At 43.0% G+C, this 19,821-nt stretch overlaps 1 protein-coding gene across 1 annotated transcript; it reads right to left on the bottom strand.

The window, feature by feature from the left end:
- Positions 1-13,641: 13,641 nt before the first annotated feature.
- On the bottom strand, positions 13,642-17,839 carry LOC146965662 (NLR family CARD domain-containing protein 3-like). The gene is made up of 3 exons (XM_085766347.1): positions 16,770-17,839; positions 16,478-16,656; positions 13,642-13,778 (listed from the first exon to the last, which is right to left on the bottom strand). The coding sequence occupies exons 1-3, from the start codon at positions 17,837-17,839 to the stop codon at positions 13,642-13,644; spliced, it is 1,386 nt and encodes a 461-aa protein (XP_085622473.1).
- Between the last annotated feature and the right edge of the window lie 1,982 nt (positions 17,840-19,821).

A 19,821-nucleotide genomic window follows, 5' to 3' on the forward strand; every position in this document is an offset into this window, starting at 1 on the left:
ACTTTGAATGAGTAAATGTGTATATTAAAAAAATCTATACTGAAATGGAATGAAAAATGAAGTTTAATTTTTAAGAGTTACAATGAGCAAATGGCACTCTTTTGGCGGAATGACCCCTGTACTGAGGAACTGTAACTAAGTACTCCGTTACTAAGTACTGCACTCTAAGTAGCTACTGTTACTGTAACGTTACTGTACCGAGGAACTGTAACTAAGTACTCCGTTACTAAGTACTGCACTCTAAGTAGCTAGTGGAGTATTTCCATGCTGCTGCAGCTACTCCATCACTACTAACGTTACAGTTCAGAGGAACATGTTGAACATTGATTTTACTTTACCAGTGAACAACACATTTAAACCTGAACTCTATACAGTAACTATGTAGCAGCAGTTCAGTATATTTACTCATTATCTTATTTCCAGATAAACCACTTTATGTTTTTGTTTCACAATAATTCACAGGGACATATGAACTTTTTCCTTCATTCATCTGACAAACATGACTCAATTAAAACATATCAAACAACACAGTGTGTTAAGTTTTATTGTTTTGTTTTAATACCTTTTTATCAAAGAAATCATTCAGAGAAACAATAACAGTAGAATAAAAAACAGTAGAATTATAATGAAAATACTATTTCTATATATGGATTAAGTTGGTTTCCCAGAGAATGAATCAGGTCTTTTTTCTTTCCAAGAAAAAACATTAAAAAGTTTTTTTTTCCATATTGAGATTTTCTTTTCTTTTTATTGAATGTGATGATAACATGATGAGTTTTAGATGATGTAGCAGTTGTAATTAGTTCTTTATCACCAAGAACATGAATGAAACAGATGAATGCTACTTAGACACTCAATAACTGAATATAAAGTGATTTCCTCTTTCTACCTGTAATAAATATTACTATTACTACAGTATTTGTGAGTAACGTACCTGTACTATCCTGTGTGTGTGTGTGTGTGTGTGTGTGTGTGTGTGTGTGTGTGTGTGTGTGTGTGTGTGTGTGTGTGTGTGTGTGTGTGTGTGTGTCAGCAGTGTGGTCAGTAAGGTGTCGGCTGCAGCTCACGGTTACTTCACTGACCGCTTCCTGCAGCGCTTTGTGTGTAAAGTGTCCAGAAGAGCGCCGCTCATCAACAGGTGAGTTCAGGTCAGGTGACCAGCTGGGTCTGATGTCATAGATATATATACTGACTGGAGGCCGCCTTCTGCTTCTCAGCGTACGTCAACACGGCCGCCATCTTGGTCCGGGGGGTCTGACCCAGCAGTCAGACCCTTGTAGAACACATTTCAGTGTATTTATGCATGTGGGTGTATGTAGCCTAAATGTATGTTAGATAGCCTACAAGATTGTTGTTGTATCATAAATATATGTCTGACATTTATAATAAACCAAGCGGCTTGAAAATCGGTTGAATATTCAGTGAGTTATGGTGATTTTAATCGTTGAATCCTTTTTTTTTATTATTACAAATGACACTGACTCTAGCATTTAAATTCCTCCCAATTCAACGTTACGTATGGACCAGTATCTGAGCATTTACCTTTACTTTGGTGCCACATCTGCCGACACGGTTCAGACATAATCTTTTTTTGGAAAGTGACGGTATTTAGGAATCTTTACGATTAATTAATTGTGGCGTTTAATACCGCGATTAACTGTGAAAACAAGTAATGGTGACATCCCTAGTAGAGAGAACACCTGAGTTCAACTGAATGTTCATGTCAGTGCCTTTTATTTAAACCTGTGAACCTGCGCTGACCTTTACTTTGAAAAGACGGCACGGCACGGCACCCTTCAAAATAAAACACCCGTTTATGGAGAGTGTATACATAACATGGACCAGATGTAGTTAATGACAGCGACACCACGCAACTATCTCATCACTGATCGATCGTTATATTGATTAATTGATCAGTTATTTTGGTCTGAAAACGACCATGACAGATGAGGAATGTCTTCAAGAGTCAGAAAACCTCTGAATATTCAGTTTCTACACAACGAAGGGAGAAAAAACACGTTCTGTGCAGAGTCTGAGGTGAAGCTTCTGGATGTTGTCAAGGAGATAACAGACTGAATGTAATAATAATAATTAGCTGAGAGGATCAGACAGGAAGCAGAGAGCTGGGAGGAGCTCCTGCTTTTCATTATTGACCCGTTAAAGAGTTCGTTCACACGGAAACGACCTGAACAGAAAACCCTGCACTGCAGAAACTCAAAATACCAAGAATATTTGTCTCATTTCTAGTCAAAACAATCTCATTCTACTTAAAATAAGACTCATCACACAAAAAGTAGTTTGTTTTTAGACACTTTTTACTTCTTTCAAGTCTATTTTCACTTGAAATAAGTAGAAAAATCTGATAGTGGAGCAAGTTTTTCTTATTACAAGCACAAAAAAAGATTTTTCTACTTATTTCAAGTGAAAATTTGTTTGAAACAAGTGAAAATGATCTAAAAACAAGTTAATTTTTAGGTGATGAGTCTTATTTAAAGTGGAAAGAGATTAGTTTTGACTAGAAATGAGTCTCATAAGACAAATATTCTTGGAAATATTTTGAGTTTTTGCAGTGTGAAGTGGCGTTGTTCCATTCTCACTTTTTATTCCGCGTTTAGACGAGCGTTTTGTACATGGCGACGCAAAAGTCTGTGGAATTGAATGTTGTAGCACGCCAGGCGCCGAGGTGGCAGTGTCACTTTTCTGCGTTTTCAAGCCCCCAGGGCCTCAGACTTTGATGATGATGATGATGACGATGTGATGACACAGTCGGCTGCACCAATCGCTGTACGACCAGGGTCCAATACAAACACACTAAGAAACCTTGATGATGGTCTGTGACGAAGGGCACAACGCAACAACTCAGACCAGATCTGATCTGACTGCACCAGACTGTTCAGGTTCTGCTCAGGTATCTAGTAGAAACTAAACCAGGTGACTTCAGACTCCCCATCAAACATTAACCAGTGTAAATGTCAATGTGTTGTTGTTAGGGATCCATTACTTTTTTTTTTTTGGCTGGTTTATATCTGTTTTTAATAATCTACCTTTAACTAAAGATATTTTCACTCTGTTCCTGTTGTAAAGTCGACGTCGTTACATCAGGGAACTTAAATCCATATCGCTGGTGTCAGGATTCCTCCTGTTACAATCAATCAATATATAGATTGTTAATCTTTAAAACCATGACGTCATGGTATAAAACCAGAGACGAGGCTCAGCTACTAACCTGCACACCGTGGTTTAAAGACTTCTTCATCTGCACAGACAAACACATGTTGTATATTATAGTAGAATATATAAATATAAATATAAATATAAGAGTGAAGGGCAGAGGCAGGTTAGACAGACGGACTAACTGTACTGTAACTACTACTTTTTGCTCAGTAGGGGGCAGTGTTTTGTTTCTTCTTCTTCCTGTTACACTATGCTCTGGTCATTATTATTAGAGAGCGATGCTGGACATAAGAGTTGCTGAATTATTACAAAGCTAAAGGGTGTTTGTGTTGTTTTTTCTCATGTGTGCAATAAGAGCAGTGTAAGTGTTATTTTTGAAATGCAGCTGAGCAAGTGTGAAAACCCACTGTCACTAACAATACCAACAATGTGATGTATTTGTTGTATATAAATACACAAACAGAGACGATGTGACAGGAAACCTGTTGATGATACAAGACTGAGACAGTGACGATGTTTAGACTGTGATAGAGAATCAAATCCATGCCAGATTTAATCTGAAACCTTGATAAATACAAATCTTCAAGCTGTTGTTATTGATGCTGCTTTTAGCTGATGTATTATTATTATTATTATTATGGTTATTATAAGAGTTGTGATTGGTTGATCTCAAACAGGAAGTAGCAGCAGCTGCAGTGTCTGACCTCTGCAGCTCAAAGAAGTAAAGAAATAGTTTTTATTCTTCTGTTTTTTGAGCTGGAGTCAAAGTGAAGAGTTTTTACTTGAATCTCTCAGCTGTTTAATAGATACAGTGCCTCCTCCTGGCCTCCTGGCAGCGTATTTATCTTCATTTCTAAACATTATTCTCATTTTATCATATTTATGACTTAGTTCAAGTGTAAATATCGGTTTTGAGACGATCACATAAGAAAGAACTATATTCACTGCTTTTAAAGAGAACGGTTCTAATCTGAGTTTCATGTGGGGAGTGTTTGTGATGATGATGATGATGATGATGATGATGATGATGATGATGATGATGATGATGTGTTGAATGTGAGATGGCTCCAGAGATGTACCGACTGCATGATTTATAAACTATTTTTTCTACAAAAATTAAAATATATATTATATATGATTGATGTTTTTGTCTGTGTGTGTTTATTTATCTGTGATCTGTAGAGATAGATCATCTGACCCCCCCCTCCCCCATTCCCCCCTCCCTACCTGACAGCACAGAAATAGGTTCATCATGTGAGTGGTAAGAATAGACCTGTGGTTTGTAAATGTCTCTGCTGCCAGTTGGCTCAGTTCAAGGCCTCAGTCCTCTCTGACCTTTGACCTGCTTTATGAGGCAAAGACAAACATCACGGCTGTGGTCGTCTCCAGAAAGCCAGGGAGAAGAACCATTAGAAACACTATAAATAATATTATGTACGTTTAGTTTTAGGGTTAGGGGTTAGGGTTAAGATAAGATCATCCTTTATTTGTACCACAGAGGAGGGGATTTACAAGGTTGCAGCAGCAGACAACAGCAAAGGAAGTATAGCACAGATAATAAAGAGCAACAGCAATAAAAAGAAAGCAGTATTTTATGATTAATGAATAATCAGAATTTAAAAAAAGGGTTACCTACACCTAAATTTTAATACGATAAGAATTACTTTATTAACCCAAAAGGAAAATTAATTTATGGAGGTTTAGTCACTTTCTTTATATATTAGGCTAAATAAAACGCTACTTTTCTAATTTTTCAATGTTTTTTTTGTTTTTTTTATAGTAAGCTTGTATGATGTTATTACGGAAGCCCTAAAGGGCCAAGTCCGTATAAATTTTTTTATTATCGTTTTCTCGTGATAACGACTTATTATTTCGTTATCTCGAGATAACAAAGTCTGTTTTCTCGTGATAACGAATTAATTTATTTCGTTATCTCGAGATAACAAAGACCGTTTTCTCGTGATAATGAAATAATCATAGAATGTGTGGTTGACATGGTTGCCAAGCAACATGTTTCCCCGGTGCAATCGCTTCTGCTTACGGGGAAGTAGCAGCTGGTTAGCCGCTGTATGTTCGTAGCAGGGGGCTACTACGTATTAACTGACTCGCCGCTCTGTGTGTGTGTCGCGGTGATAATTTAACCGTGAAAAGTAGGCTACAACACACACAACATAACGTTACAGCCGCAGTGTTGTGAGTGAATCATGTCGGGACAACCAGGCTTCATGAATCCGCTTCACAGACCCCGGTGCTTGGCCGCCGCCGCCGCCGCCGCTGCTGCTCTAGTGGCGGCCGGGCACCGGGGTCTGAGAAGCGGATTCATGGTTGTCCCGAGTCCCGACATGATTCACTCACAACACTGCGGCTGTAACGTTATGTTGTGTGTGTTGTAGCCTACTTTTCAGCTACAACACACACAACATAACGTTACAGCCGCAGTGTTGTGAGTGAATCATGTCGGGACCAGAGCGATTGCTGGTCTGGACAACCAGGCTTCATCAACCCGCTCCACAGACCCCGGTGCCCGGCCGTAGGTGGCTCACACACCCGGGGAAGGACATCCTGGCAGTGAGGGTGTGTGAGCCCGGCCGCCGCCGCCGCTGGGGGAAGGCGATCAGTGAGCTTCGCCTTCTGCTGCTGCTACGGCGGGGGCGGCCGGGCTCACACATCCAGGGAAGGCCATACTGGCAGCATAGTTAAGAGGAGAAACTTTCTGCTTCTAGTTTAGGAGCAGCGCAGCGGCTCGCGGCTGCAGCTCCATTCTCAGTGTATGAAGTGAACAGAGCTGCAGCCGCGAGCCGCTGCGCTGCTCCTAAACTTAACAACAACATGTCCTTCCCCGGGTGTGTGAGCCACCTACGGCCGGGCACCGGGGTCTGTGGAGCGGGTTCATGAAGCCTGGTTGTCCAGACCAGCAATCGCTCTGGTCCCGACATGATTCACTCACGGGTCCATGGCACTGGTCCGACCTCCCATTAGTCCGACCTCCCATTAGTCCGACCTCCCATTGGTTCGAACTCCCATTGGTCCGACAATCGGAGTAATGAGAGTTCGAACTAATGGGAGGTCCTCATTAGTTCGAACTGGACTAGTTATTAGTCAAACTCTCCATTCTTACCGTTCACTATGCATTTATATCATTATTCATATAGGCTCCACCTGTCAATAAGACACACGTGGAAGAAGAGGTGCAGTTTATTGTGTTTCACCAAGGAGGAGCTGTCATTACGCACGACTTTTACGCACTGCTGCGCGCTCATTAGTGTCCGTAATTAAACCTTGACACTCATATCAAATCAAACTTACATTACAGACAGGTGGATTGGGTTCTCTGTCTCTCTCTCCCACTCCAAACAGACAGACGGACGTAATCAGAAAGGAAACAGAGGCTGCGCATTGATCCTTTTTTCCTTTCTGGGATCAAACGGATCATGTGCACAATTAACTGCAAAACAAGCACTTCATATTAATAACATATAAGGCTCATTATGCTTCCAGCCTGTCTAGCCTCTACCTGCTGTTTTTACTAAACTTAACCAACTCCTTTCTTCATTGCCTGAACCTAACCAAAGCCAAATTTACTTTTTTTTCTCTCTCTCTCTCAGTCTGCTGTCAGCAGGAGCGGCAGCTCGAGCGGAGGGGGGGAGAGAAAAAAAAGTGTATTTCTTTTACTCTGTACTCTGGGAGGGGGGGCTTTGATTATCAGTTTACACATCTTGATCAGCATTTATGATGGTTGTGTGCGATCTGACATGATCTGGCTCTCTGACTGAATATGGTGATATTCTGGGCCGCGCGTGTATGTGTGTGATGTGCGTAGAGAGAGAGAGAGAGAGAGAGAGAGCTGCATGCTCCTATCAATGGAAGAGCTTGTCACAAAGTAGCGATGACAGTTCGAACTAACGGGACCACCCACTGGTTCGACCTCCTATTGGTCCGACTTGTGGTTGATTTTGTCGGAGTAACGAACACTGTGGCTGTAACGTTATGTTGTGTGTGTTGTAGCCGAAAAGTAGGCTACAACACACACAACATAACGTTACAGCCGCAGTGTTGTGAGTGAATCATGTCGGGACAACCATGAATCCGCTTCACAGACCCCGGTGCCCGGCCGCCACTAGAGCAGCAGCGGCGGCGGCGGCGGCGGCGGCGGCGGCGGCCAAGCACCGGGGTCTGTGAAGCGGATTCATGAAGCCTGGTTGTCCCGACATGATTCACTCACAACACTGCGGCTGTAACGTTATGTTGTGTGTGTTGTAGCCTACTTTTCACGGTTAAATTATCACCGCGACACACACACAGAGCGGCGAGTCAGTTAATACGTAGTAGCCCCCTGCTACGAACATACAGCGGCTAACCAGCTGCTACTTCCCCGTAAGCAGAAGCGATTGCACCGGGGAAACATGTTGCTTGGCAACCATGTCAACCACACATTCTATGATTATTTCATTATCACGAGAAAACGGTCTTTGTTATCTCGAGATAACGAAATAAATTAATTCGTTATCACGAGAAAACAGACTTTGTTATCTCGAGATAACGAAATAATAAGTCGTTATCACGAGAAAACGATAATAAAAAAATTTATACGGACTTGGCCCTTTAGGGCTTCCGTATGTTATGAATATACCTGCAGTAGCTTTAACTGTGGGCAGGACCAACAGAAAAATCTTTTGTTTTTATTAGACACTTTACAAAATGCCACTGAAACAATCCAACTGTTATTCCCACTACAGGTAATTAGCATAAATGATGACAGTCCAGGAAATAAAGTCAAACAGTTTTATTTTTATGATGTAGCTAAATGAAAGACGCTAGCGTTCAGAGTTTTCCTGGGGAAACGTTGGCCAATACATGTAATGAAATGATTTTGCCCAAAAATACAACATCATTTAAAGTTACCTGACACGAAATGTGAACTGCAAATCCAGGAGTCGTTGCCAGGAGCCCAGCCGTTTCTCCGGATTGCAGTGATCCATCTTGGTCTCTTTTCTGGTGCTTTAGGTAGCCGGCCGACATGAGAAATTGTTCCACGACACAGGAAGAGCAGTGAACTGAGACACTGGGAGCTTCTGCTACAAACAAGCTTAAAATATTGACTTATTTCATTTTTTACGGAACAATTTCTCATGTCGGGGCTTTAATACAAGAGGGACATTACAGACGAGCAGCATGGAGGTATTTGGATGTTTTTTGGTGTGTCTTTTTGGACGAAGAAAATTGCTATCCATTGACAACCGTTATATGGACAAATACTGCTGCACGGACCCCCCGTAACTCAGAGAAGACACGGAGGACTCTGAAACTTCTCCCAGCCCTTAGTCCACATGAGGGTGAGTAGATAATGAGTGAAATTTGAATTTTGGGTGAACTATCCCTTTAACAACTAGAGAAAAACAACTGATAAACATTCTACAAAGTAAAAGTCACACATTGGCAGCAGTGAACAATTTCAGAATAAGACGTTGACGCCTATGGAGAGACATTTTAGTCAAAACTTGATGAATGAATTAAAATCTGCCAGGAAATGAATCTCAAAATAAATCCAGTAATAAATGTTGACATGTAAATGTCTGTTTATTAATTCATTTATTTACTGATTCTTTATTAAATCACATTGTTGTTTATTTCACATCATATTATTTACATTCATGGATTAAATCAGTTGGTTTTTTAAACTCTTCTCAGTGATTCTCATAAACTTCTTCTTGTTTTTCAGGTCCCAGTGAATTTTCTGTTGCCATGACGCTGATGAGGTCATTATTAAACTGTGTTCATCTCTGTCCTGTGAAGACGACGTGAGTGAGAGACAGAGACAGACGTGTAGAGACTGAACTGTCTGTTCAACAGAGAGAAGGTTTCTGTGACAGGAGGAGACTCTGCTTCACTCAACACAGACTCACTGAGGAACCAGGATGGAGGAAAAACCCAGGATAGAGAGGTTGAGTGAAGGTGGTGTTGAAGGTGTAGAGGTGGATCAGTGAGTCAGAGGAGACTCTGTAGAAGGACAGAGAGCCAGCAGGACAGTCCACATACACTGCTACTCTGTTAGAGACAGAGGAGGAGGAGGAGGAGGAGGAGGAGGAGGAGGAGGAGGAGGAGGAGGAGGAGATACGTGTCACTCTCTTATTGTGATCGACACTGTAACCACCACCATAGCAGTCCAGACTCCAGGACTGATCGTTCCCTCCAAACAAACAGTCTCCTCTGTCTCCTTTCCTGCTGATTCCTCTGTAACTCACTGATATAGAAACCCTTCCTCTCCTCTCGACCTCCCAGTAGCAGCGACCAGTCAGACCAGTTGAACACAGCAGCTGTTCCCACCGGTCAAATCTGTCTGGATGATCAGGATATGACTGATCCTCCTCCACCCATGTTGCCTTCCTGTTGTTGTCAGACAGTTTGATCTCTGTGTTCACTGTGTTTGTGTCGATTGTGAGTCGACAGGAATCTGATGGAGAGAACAAGACACAGCTGCAGTTATTGATCATTGATCAGTTATTGACAGTTTGATGAAGACTCATGAGGTCAGTGATGTGACAGTGTGAAGATGGTTGAATGTGCTGCTTTGTTTCCAGTAGGGATGCACATTTTGAATTTCTTTTCTGACCGATAACCGACGCTCGTTAACCGATTATTAACCGTTAACTGATAAGATTAAGACACTCCATTTTTTTTTTTTTTTTTTAGCCATTAAAGGGACAGTTCAACATTTTGGCAAATTTGGCCCATTGCCATAATCCCTATAGTCATAGCAGTAGGTTTGTTACCTTTAATTGCCGGTGCAAGCTATTTTTAGAACGGCGGAGCAGAGCCGTGAGCTGCTCAGGGTTCTAAAACAACTCTGTGTGGTAACGTTGTGTTATTATCTCATAGCGTGGTGAATGTGCAGCTCACAACTTGTCCACCAGAGCGTTGTGGAGTTGTTGGATTGTGTATTTGATGAGTTTGATGAGGGAAACCAAGAAATCCCATAATGAGCCTCCGTAGTGTAGCTCTGAGCAGCTCACGGCTCTGCTCCACCGTTCTAAAAACAGCTTGCACCGACAATTAAAGGTAACGAACCTACTGCTATGACTATAGGGTTTATGGCAATGGGCCAATTTGACTAAATGTTGAACTATCCCTTTACATACACACGTGTGCTGTGACAGCTGATCAGTGCCACATCCACTCTGCTCTGTCTCAGCTGATCTCTCATATGGAGGTTAGATCGTCCAGTGTAGAACTGTTTTAGTTACAAAGTGCAGCCAAACACCAGACTGAAGGAGCAGCAGAGCTCCTCTGTGGAGCTGCAGGAGAGCTGCATCAGCCTCCTCTTTTATTTACTTTTTTCATTGTTTTCAGCGCCGTTGTTACAGGTGATGCACATCTATGTCTGTGTAGCTACATTTATGGTCTGACCTTCCTTCACGGGGGCTGCTGCACATACTGTCAGTCCTCCTGTGGAACTTTTTACCGCAAAATATGACTGAAGGCACGTGGAAATCTGCACGTGTCAACACGCCCCCATGAGTTGACGACAAGGAGCTAATAAAATAAATAACTGATAGTATTAATCGGTCAAAGTTCTTGTTATCGGTTAACGGTTAAACGGTTCAACATGTGCATCCCTCGTTTCCATGAATCAAAGTAAAAACAGACTTACACTTCCTCAGACCTGGTGTCAACCATGGGACTCCAGCAGGCTCCACCCTGAAAGGAGGAGGGGGGTCAGAGCAGCACCTTCTCTGTCAGCATGCACACATGGACATTACATGGCTCTCACACACACACTGTTTTATCACTGTGTTCACATGGAGGCTGGTATGTCTGGATGAACACTGAGCACAGAGAAGAAGGAGCTGGAGTCTTTATCTAGTGATGATACAGAGCAGGAGGAGACCAGGAGGAAACACTTCATCATGTCTTTTCTCCATCTGATGTCACTGCAGTGTGAGACACACACTTTCACTCTCTGACTCTCAAGCTGCACAAACACACGTCACAGCAAAGAAGATGAAGACACAACAGGTGGAGCTGACCAGCCCAGATATCCCACAATGCACCAGGAAAGAAGAAGAGTGCAGCTGTGAGCAGTGGATGCACTGCAAAAACTCAAAATCAGAAAATAAGTAGAAAAATCTGCCAGTGAAAGCAAGTTTTTTGTGCTTGTAATAAGAAAGAAAAACTTGCTCCACTATCAGATTTTTCTACATATTTAAAGTGGAAAATTTGCTTGAAAAATTAAAAAGTGTCTAAAAACAAACTACTTTTTAAATGTGATGAGTCTTATTTTAAGTATAATTAGATTTATTTTGACTAGAAATAAGACAAATATTCTTGGTAAGATTTTGAATTTTTGCAGTGTGGTTTCAGTGTTTGATGAGGAAGGAAACACACTCAACACGTTTGTTAGAGCTCAGTGAAACACACAGTGGGTCTCATTCATGAAACGTGAGCAGCACGGATTTGTGTGTAAACCCTGAGCAGCGCAAATTTACGTGGATTTCCGCATTCATCAATCTTTTAGTAGCGCTGATTTTTTCGTAGCTACTCACAAAATCTACACCTGCTCCTGACTGTGTAGCGCTTGTGTAAATGTAGGAATGCAAATAAATACTGCTTGTCACTGTTGAAAATTACAATTTTAATCTGTATTACTCTCTCTCATGTTCAAAATACGCCGACGCCTTTGAAACACGTAATTTAAACATGACAAACAATTAGAAATATTTGGAGAGAGAGACGTTTTAGGGATCGGACACGCACAAACACGTCAAGGCTCCATTTTATGATGATAATAATCTGATATAAAACCGGAAAAAACTTTTTTGTGTTGCTAGCCTACACGCTCGGTGGGCGCACACTTCACCCTGCGCTGCAGCGCAGTCGGCACCGGTTTGGATGGAGCTGTGACAGACGGCTGGTGCTTCTGTAACAATATAACCTGCCTATATAACTTCATGTGATACAACCATGCTCCTCTACAGCTGAGGCTGTGAAGAGCCTCCTCCTCCCGTCGCTGCTGTAGCTCTGGAGTTGTGTTTTTTATTTTTTTTATGTTTCATATCGAACTATTCTGGTTTTACGTCTTAAACGGTTCTTTAATAAACCAAGGATACTTAAAGCAGAAGTAAGTGATATATTTGTGTTAATATAAGTCTTAAATAGTTATATCTTCCGACAGCAATCACTTACATAGAGTGTTTGGACTGAAACACGGGTCTGTCAGTCCCTCTGCTCTGCTCTGAGCCCAGGAGAAAACATTTCTCGTATCCTACAGTTTTTATCCAATGAGGAGAGAGAACGCCATGCAGGGCTGTGTGTGCAGCCAAGGAACGCCGTGAATGTGGCGACGTAGGGACGAGGACTGTTATGGTGCGTTCAAGGAAACTCGTATTTTTCCGACCGTGAAGTGGTACCAGTTCGATCTGGTACGAGTTCACCGGTCGGAAGTTACGAGTGGCCGTTATAGTGACTTTCACCGGTAAAACAGGTCGGAGAAACACGAGTGGGTTGCCTGGAACGCTACAAAGTTGTAAGTCGTGACTTGAAGCTGTAATTTACGATTTCAAAAGCCTGCCTGGAACGCAGCATTAGCGAAAACGACCGGATCACTTACTTCTGCTTTAATTCATTAAATCTGTTACTTCCCTCCAGCCTTTGATTACCTGTCACACCACTACTAATTAAATATTTTTTCTGGACTCCACTTCACCCAAAATGACTTCGACCCGTGATCTCTCTCTTTTTTTCTCTCTCTCCCTCTTTCCTCGTTTGCGTCATGGCCGCAGGTGAACAGGATGCACCTACCTCCTAATATGGTGGTCAGGATCTCCTTATATGGCTATTCATGTATGGAGATCTATGCTAATTGCTGATCACCGGGGGCGTGTTGTTAGTTTACGATGGGTTGGCATTCATGAAGTTACACACGTGTTTACGATCAAATCTGAGTTTCCCGCACCGTTCATGAATCCGGAGTAGAGTTTTAGTAGAGTGAGCTTTTATGTGCAAATCTACACAGAGATTTACTCACGTTTCATGAATGAGACCCAGTGAGTTTAGTGAGAAACACTGAGTGTGAACACAACTTGTGTTTGTCTGAAGAAAACTCCCCAGGAAGCTGAAGAATGAGGCTGTGAGCAGGTTTCCACAGGAGCCACAGCAGCAGTGAGTGGATGAAGGAGCTCTAATAGAAACCATCTGATCACAGTGACAGAGCAGACTTTATTTTCTTAGGAGGCTCAGGTCATTTAACGTCTGCAGCACTATGCTGCAGATGTTCTACAACTCAGTGGTTGCAAGTGTCTTTTTTTATGCTGTGGTTTGCTGGGGAAGCAGGTTGAAGGCAGCCGACGTCAACAGGCTCAACAAGGTCATCAGGAAAGCTGGTTCTGTCCTGGGAGTAGAGCTGGAGTCTGTGGTGGAGGTGGCTGAGCGGAGGATGCTGACGAAGCTGCTAAACATCATGGACAACACCTCTCACCCTCTGCATGCCACACTGGCATCCTGCCAGAGCTCCTTCAGCCAGAGACTGCGACCACCCAAGTGCACTACAGAACGCCACAGGAGGTCTTTCCTCCCTGTGGCAATCAGATTGTACAATTCCTCACCCTTTGCTGGGAGGGGAACATAAAACATACACAATAACATATCTAATTCTTAGATTGTGTTTTTCGGACTTTGTATTATAGCACTTTTTTAAATTAATGTTGCACTGTATTTTAACTTTTAACTTATATCTAGGTTGCTCCTTTGTTGTGTATATTGTCTAGACATTGCAGGATATATTTTGTCATATATTTTCCTCCTTGTATCCTATTTATTTTCTTTAAGTTCTTTTCTCTGGAGCGGCCTGGCCGAATAATTTCCTTCGGGATGAATAAAGTTCTATCTATCTATCTATCTATCTATCTATCTATCTATCTATCTATCTATCTATCTATCTATCTATCTATCTATCTATCTATCTATCTATCTATCTATCTATCTATCTATCTATCTATCGTTGTCGGCACCATAGACTTTATACAGTAAATAATGATGCAAATTAAACATATTTCCCCAACTAGGATTTCTTAGGACTTTTAGTATGTTGTTCTAGACACCTCATAGAAATGATGTATGGTGAAAAACCTTCTGTGACAATTATTTCTATTTTTGGGTCCAAAATGAGCTAAATTGCCTGGACTATACACTCACTGTCTTCTGATTGACAGCTCCAGGCCTCTGGACAGTAAGGACATCTGGATGTCAGACTGTGATTGACTGTCTCCTCAACACAACAACACATCTCATCAGGACAAGACCAGGATCTCAGAGAGACTGAGCTGATTATTGATCATCAATATCTGACCAGACAGAGACCTGATGGTGCCGCCTGGTTTCTGTCTCTTATTTCCTCCTTGGTTGGAGACGCTGGGAGACGAATGTCTCTGAGCAGTGGACATGCTTTGATTCTTGTTGCTGTGTTGTTGTTAGTGTGTTCACACTCAACAGGTGTCTACAGTCTCTGGGACTGTTCAGGTCAAACACTCTGTTGGTTCAGGAGCAGATCAACCAGCTGCAGCTGAAATGTTTCCTGATACACTCTGAAATAAAGTCTGATCCAAACATCTGGAGAGACTCAGAGCACAGCTGCCAACAGCTGCTTTCATCACTGACATCTCTTCTCCTGAATATGACACAGTGAGTCATGATGAGACACTGAAGTCATCATGAGGAGTGTAAATTACCTTTAATATGAGCATAGTATTTTTATAAATGTGTTTTTATGTTTACTTAGTAACATTCTTTAAAGCCAGGCTTTTATTTTTTATACATTAAGCAGACGGATATTCAGTGCTTTTATTTTGAAAGCGTCTCGCCGAGACCTCGTACACATCCGGTGCTTCGGACTTTACCGGCAGTAGGAAAAGTGTGTCTGCAAGGCTAAGAGTGTGTCTTCAATGCTAAAAGCAAGCAAAGTGTGTCTAACCCTCATTAAACGCCCTAGCACCTGGCTAATAAGGGGCACAAGGTTTGTTTTGTTACCATTTCATGCTATATTTATGTCCGGCTCGAGTTTGGTCGCCGTTGATATTTTCATGTATGGAACGTATTGTGGTTAGCGGTAGCTACTATTAGCATTGGTCAAGTTGCCGTGTCGGTCTGTATTGAAGTGAGATTAAGCTAACTCGTAGGTTGTTTTAATAATGCAACAGGATGTATTTTGTCTGTTTTATATAAGGTCTGCTAAAGTTAAAAACTGTTTATTGAGTTAAAAACGAACGGTTAAAAATGCTAATTTCATGTTAAATATTGTTTTATATTGCACTCTATGGGAGGTTGTCTTTCAGTTAAAATGTGAATTTTCCTTCATGATTGTAACATCAATCGTAGCAGTTAAAATATACATGTATTTAAATTCATGGAGTAAAACCTGTGAGTCTACAATAAGTTTATTAGATAAAAAGTCAACTTACATGATTGTGATAAAGGCAGTTAAAGGTAATTTCAAGTAAGAGTAAAGGTAACTGTATTTTGTTTTCTTCTTTTCATAGCTCTTACGGTGTGAGATTGAATACGGTCCAAGGAATAAAACATTGTGAACCATCAGTTTGAGAGTTCGACCATCATTTAGCCGGGGATGCTACAAGGAGAAACTCCTGATCCCAGTAGTTCATCCCTGTGACTGATGAAAGCTGCACAGCTCATGTTTGAAACACTCTGAGATTTTGGCTTCAGTATAAACTGTGTTGGGACTAGTCAGACTGTGACAGAGGACGTCAGTGGAGTGGACGGAGCTTCACTGTGGCCTACACCACCTCTGGATATGGTCTGAGTGATAGGATCTGATGTCATCAATGCATGGATCACCTGAGACAGATGTTAATACCAGGTGTGACCAGGTGTGAACGGGGCCATAGAAAATGTTCCAGCTCCTCCTCCTCTATCAGACAGTGAGTGTGGCTGCAGCAGCCTCTCCATACCTGAGAGAGTCCAGTCTCCAGTCTGGATCCTCCCGTCCAGCAGACAGCAGCTTCACTCCTGAGGCTCCTGGATTGTTGTAGCGCAGGTCCAGCTCTCTCAGATGGGAGGGGTTGGAGCTCAGAGCTGAGGCCAGAGAAGCACAGCCTTCCTCTGTGACCAGACATCCTGACAGACTGAACACACACAACAACACACAGGAACCCTCTGTCAACACCTGCTGCTGTGTTCAAGTGGCATCAGATAAACAGCTGGATGGATCCTCACCTGAGAGTCTCCAGTCTACAGTGTGGACTCTCCAGTCCAGCAGACAGCAGCTTCACTCCTGAGTCCTGCAGGTTGTTGTTACTCAGGTCCAGAGTCTCCAGTCTACAGTGTGGACTCTCCAGTCCACCAGACAGCAGCTTCACTCCTGAGTCCTGCAGGTTGTTGTTACTCAGGTCCAGGTGTCTCAGACTAGAGGACTGGGAGCTGAGGACTGAGCACAGAGCTTCACAGCTTCTCTCTGAGAGGTTACAGCTGCTCAGTCTGAAGAGATGATAATGAGGAATTAAAGAAGAAAGGAGTTTATTATCTGTTCTGTTGAAAGACCGAAGTGTTTGTATGTAATGATGAATAAATCCAACTATCTCTACACTTACAGAGCTTTGTTGGAGGCTTTGACCACTGGCAGCAGCCTCAGAAGAGCCTCCTCTGAAGCAGAGTATTTCTTCAGGTCAAACTCGTCCAGATCTTCTTCTGATGACAGTAAGATGAAGACCAGAGCCGACCACTGAGCAGGAGACAGTTCATCTGTGGAGAGACGTCCTGAGCTCAGGGACTGTTGGATCTCCTCCACTAGTGAACGATCATTCAGTTCATTCAGACAGTGGAACAGGTTGATGCTTTTCTCTGCAGAGGGAGTCTTTTCAATCTTCTTCTTGATGTACTGGACTGTTTCCTGATTGGACTGTGACTCACTTCCTGTCTGTGTCATCAGACCTCGTAGGAGAGTCTGATTGGTCTCCAGAGAAAGACCCAGGAGGAAGCGGAGGAACAAGTCCAGGTGTCCATTTCGACTCTGTAAGGCCTCGTCCACAGCACTCTGGTAGAAAGGTGTCAGTTCAGGTTTGTATCTAAAGACTTTAGACCACCTCGAGGTTGTTTGTTGTTGTGACATCAGGTTGAGTCCAGAGTTGATGAAGGTCAGATGGACATGAAGAGCAGCCAGAAACTCCTGAACACTCAGATGGACGAAGCAGAACACCTTGTCCTGGACCTGGTACAGGCCGCTCTCCTCTTTAAAGATCTGTGTGAAGACTCCTGAGTACACTGAGGCTGCTCTGATATCGATGCCACACTCTGTCAGGTCTGATTCATAGAAGATCAGGTTTCCTTTCTGCAGCTGCTCAAAAGCCAGTTTTCCCAGAGACTTAATCATCTTCCTGCTCTCTGGACTCCAGTGTGGATCTGTCTCAGCTCCTCCATCATACTTGGCCTTCTTCAGTTTTAGATAAACCACCAGGAAGTGGATGTACATCTCAGTCAGGGTCTTGGGCAGCTCTCCTCCCTCTCTGGTCTTCAACAGCTCCTCCAGAACTGTAGCAGTGATCCAGCAGAAGACTGGGATGTGGCACATGATGTGGAGGCTTCGTGAGGTCTTGATGTGGGAGATGATCTTTCTGGCCTGCTGCTCATCACTGAACCTCTTCCTGAAGTACTCCTCCTTCATTGGGTCAGTGAACCCTCTGACCTCTGTCACCATGTCAACACACTGAGGAGGGATCTGATTGGCTGCTGCAGGTCGTGTGGTTATCCAGAGGCGAGCAGAGGGAAGCAGGTTCCCCCTGATGAGGTTGGTCAGCAGCACGTTGACTGAGGTGGACTCTGTCACATCAGTCAGGGTCTCAGTGTTGTGGAAGTCCAGAGGAAGTCGACACTCGTCCAGACCATCAAAGATGAAGACGACCTGGAACTGATCAAAGCTGCAGATTCCTGCTGCTTTGGTTTCAGAGAAGAAGTGATGAACAAGTTCCACCAAGCTGAACTTTCTCTCTTTCAGCACATTCAGCTCTCTGAAGGTGAAGGGAAATGTGAAGTGTATGTCCTTATGGGCTTTGTCTTCAGCCCAGTCCAGAGTGAACTTCTGTGTTAAGACTGTTTTCCCAATGCCAGCCACTCCCTTTGTCATCACTCTTCTGATTGGTCGGTCTCTTCCAGGTGGGGCTTTAAAGACGTCTTCTTGTCTGATGGTTGTTTCTGGTCTGTCTGGTTTCCTGGACGCTGTTTCAATCTGTCTGACCTCATGTTCCTCATTGACCTCTCCAGTCCCTCCCTCTGTGATGTAGAGCTCTGTGTAGATCTGGTTCAGAAGGGTTGGGTTTCCTGCTTTAGCGATGCCCTCAAACACACACTGGAACTTCTTCTTCAGGACAGATTTGAGTTTACGTCCACAAACTGAAACAGGAGCAAAATATTCTGAATGAAAACACAAGAAATATAACATTTTAATTCCTCTAAATAACGACTATGTGAACATGTTTCCCTCCGTGTGTTGATGCCAGTGAACGTCTCATTTGTCCATCATGTTGAATCTTTAGAGAAATCCTCTTACTGCTCTGCAGACGCTCAGCCAGCTCCTCCTGCTTCATCCTCCTCAGGAAGTTCACTGTGATCTTCACTAATGCCTCTCTGCTGCTCCTCCTCTGCTCTTCGTCCTCACCGTCCAACACCTCCTCATCCTCCCTCTGACTCCCTGAGCATTCTGGGTAATCTGGACTCAGAGCCTTGAGGATCTTCTTCAGCTCGTTCTTGACAAAAGTGACCATGTTCTCCTCCAGCAGCTGGAACAGAAACTCTATGAGTGACAGCATCAAACTAAAACCATGGAGCCAAACATCAGATCCATGTTGGACAGACTGACAATCCACTGGTGTCAAAGTGCAGCATGGAGATGATGGTGAACACAACAGATGTGACAGCAGCTGTTGGACATGTCCTCACCATAAATATGGAGTCCAGGTGTGTTTGATGCTGCTGGGCAGACTGACCACTGGGAACCTCTGAGCTCTCCTGGTCCACTCTGTGGAGGAATCAGTGTCAAGTCAACATCAGGACAGAGAGATAATACAAGATGGACTTTATATGTCCCCTGAGGACGTTCACAACAGACAGAGACACTTTGGTTTCAGACCTGGTCCAACAACACGTCGTACAAACTGGTTCTTTTCTACAATAGCCTGAGTCTGACTGTCAGTTACAGCTTACATCTGATCAGCTGATCCTCGTCCTCCTTTAAAGGTAATGAGTCGTTCATTTGACCAGTTGCTCTTAAGAGACAGACAGCTGGGTTCAGGAGAGTCTGGTCTCTGCTGCTGGATCCTGAAACAACAACACAACTCATGTTGAACAGTTTTATGTTTTCAAAAGAATTCTCTGCAAAGTTATTTTAAGGGTTACAAATGTGAATGAGTTCCTTTTCCTACATTTTGTAACAATGGGCCTCATTCACCAATATCTCTTTAAGTTCATTCATCTTCTATCCAGCTCATCCTCACTAGGGTGGAGGGTGAGCTGGAGCCTTTCTCTGCTGACTTTGGGCAGGAGGCGGGGTTCACCCTGGACAGCTCACCAGTCTATCACAGGGCCAACATATACACACACACATTCACACCTATGGGTGATTTAGAGTCACCAGTTAACCTGCATGTCTTT

Source organism: Trachurus japonicus, chromosome 21 (genome assembly GCF_045865225.1).
Source record: "Trachurus japonicus isolate A0001 chromosome 21, Traja_1.0".
Classification (NCBI taxonomy): Eukaryota; Metazoa; Chordata; class Actinopteri; order Carangiformes; family Carangidae; genus Trachurus; species Trachurus japonicus.

Excerpts from the sequence above, each read along its gene's own strand:
- LOC146965662 (XM_085766347.1), bottom strand. The coding sequence starts at position 17,839 with ATGAAGGAGGAGTACTTCAGGAAGAGGTTCAGTGATGAGCAGCAGGCC. Across the intron at positions 16,657-16,769 it reads AAAGCCTCCAACAAAGCTCT|ACTGAGCAGCTGTAACCTCT; the intron begins GTAAGTGTAGAG and ends TCATCTCTTCAG. Across the intron at positions 13,779-16,477 it reads ACTGGAGACTCTGGACCTGA|CAAAGGGTGAGGAATTGTAC; the intron begins GTAACAACAACC and ends TTCCCCTCCCAG.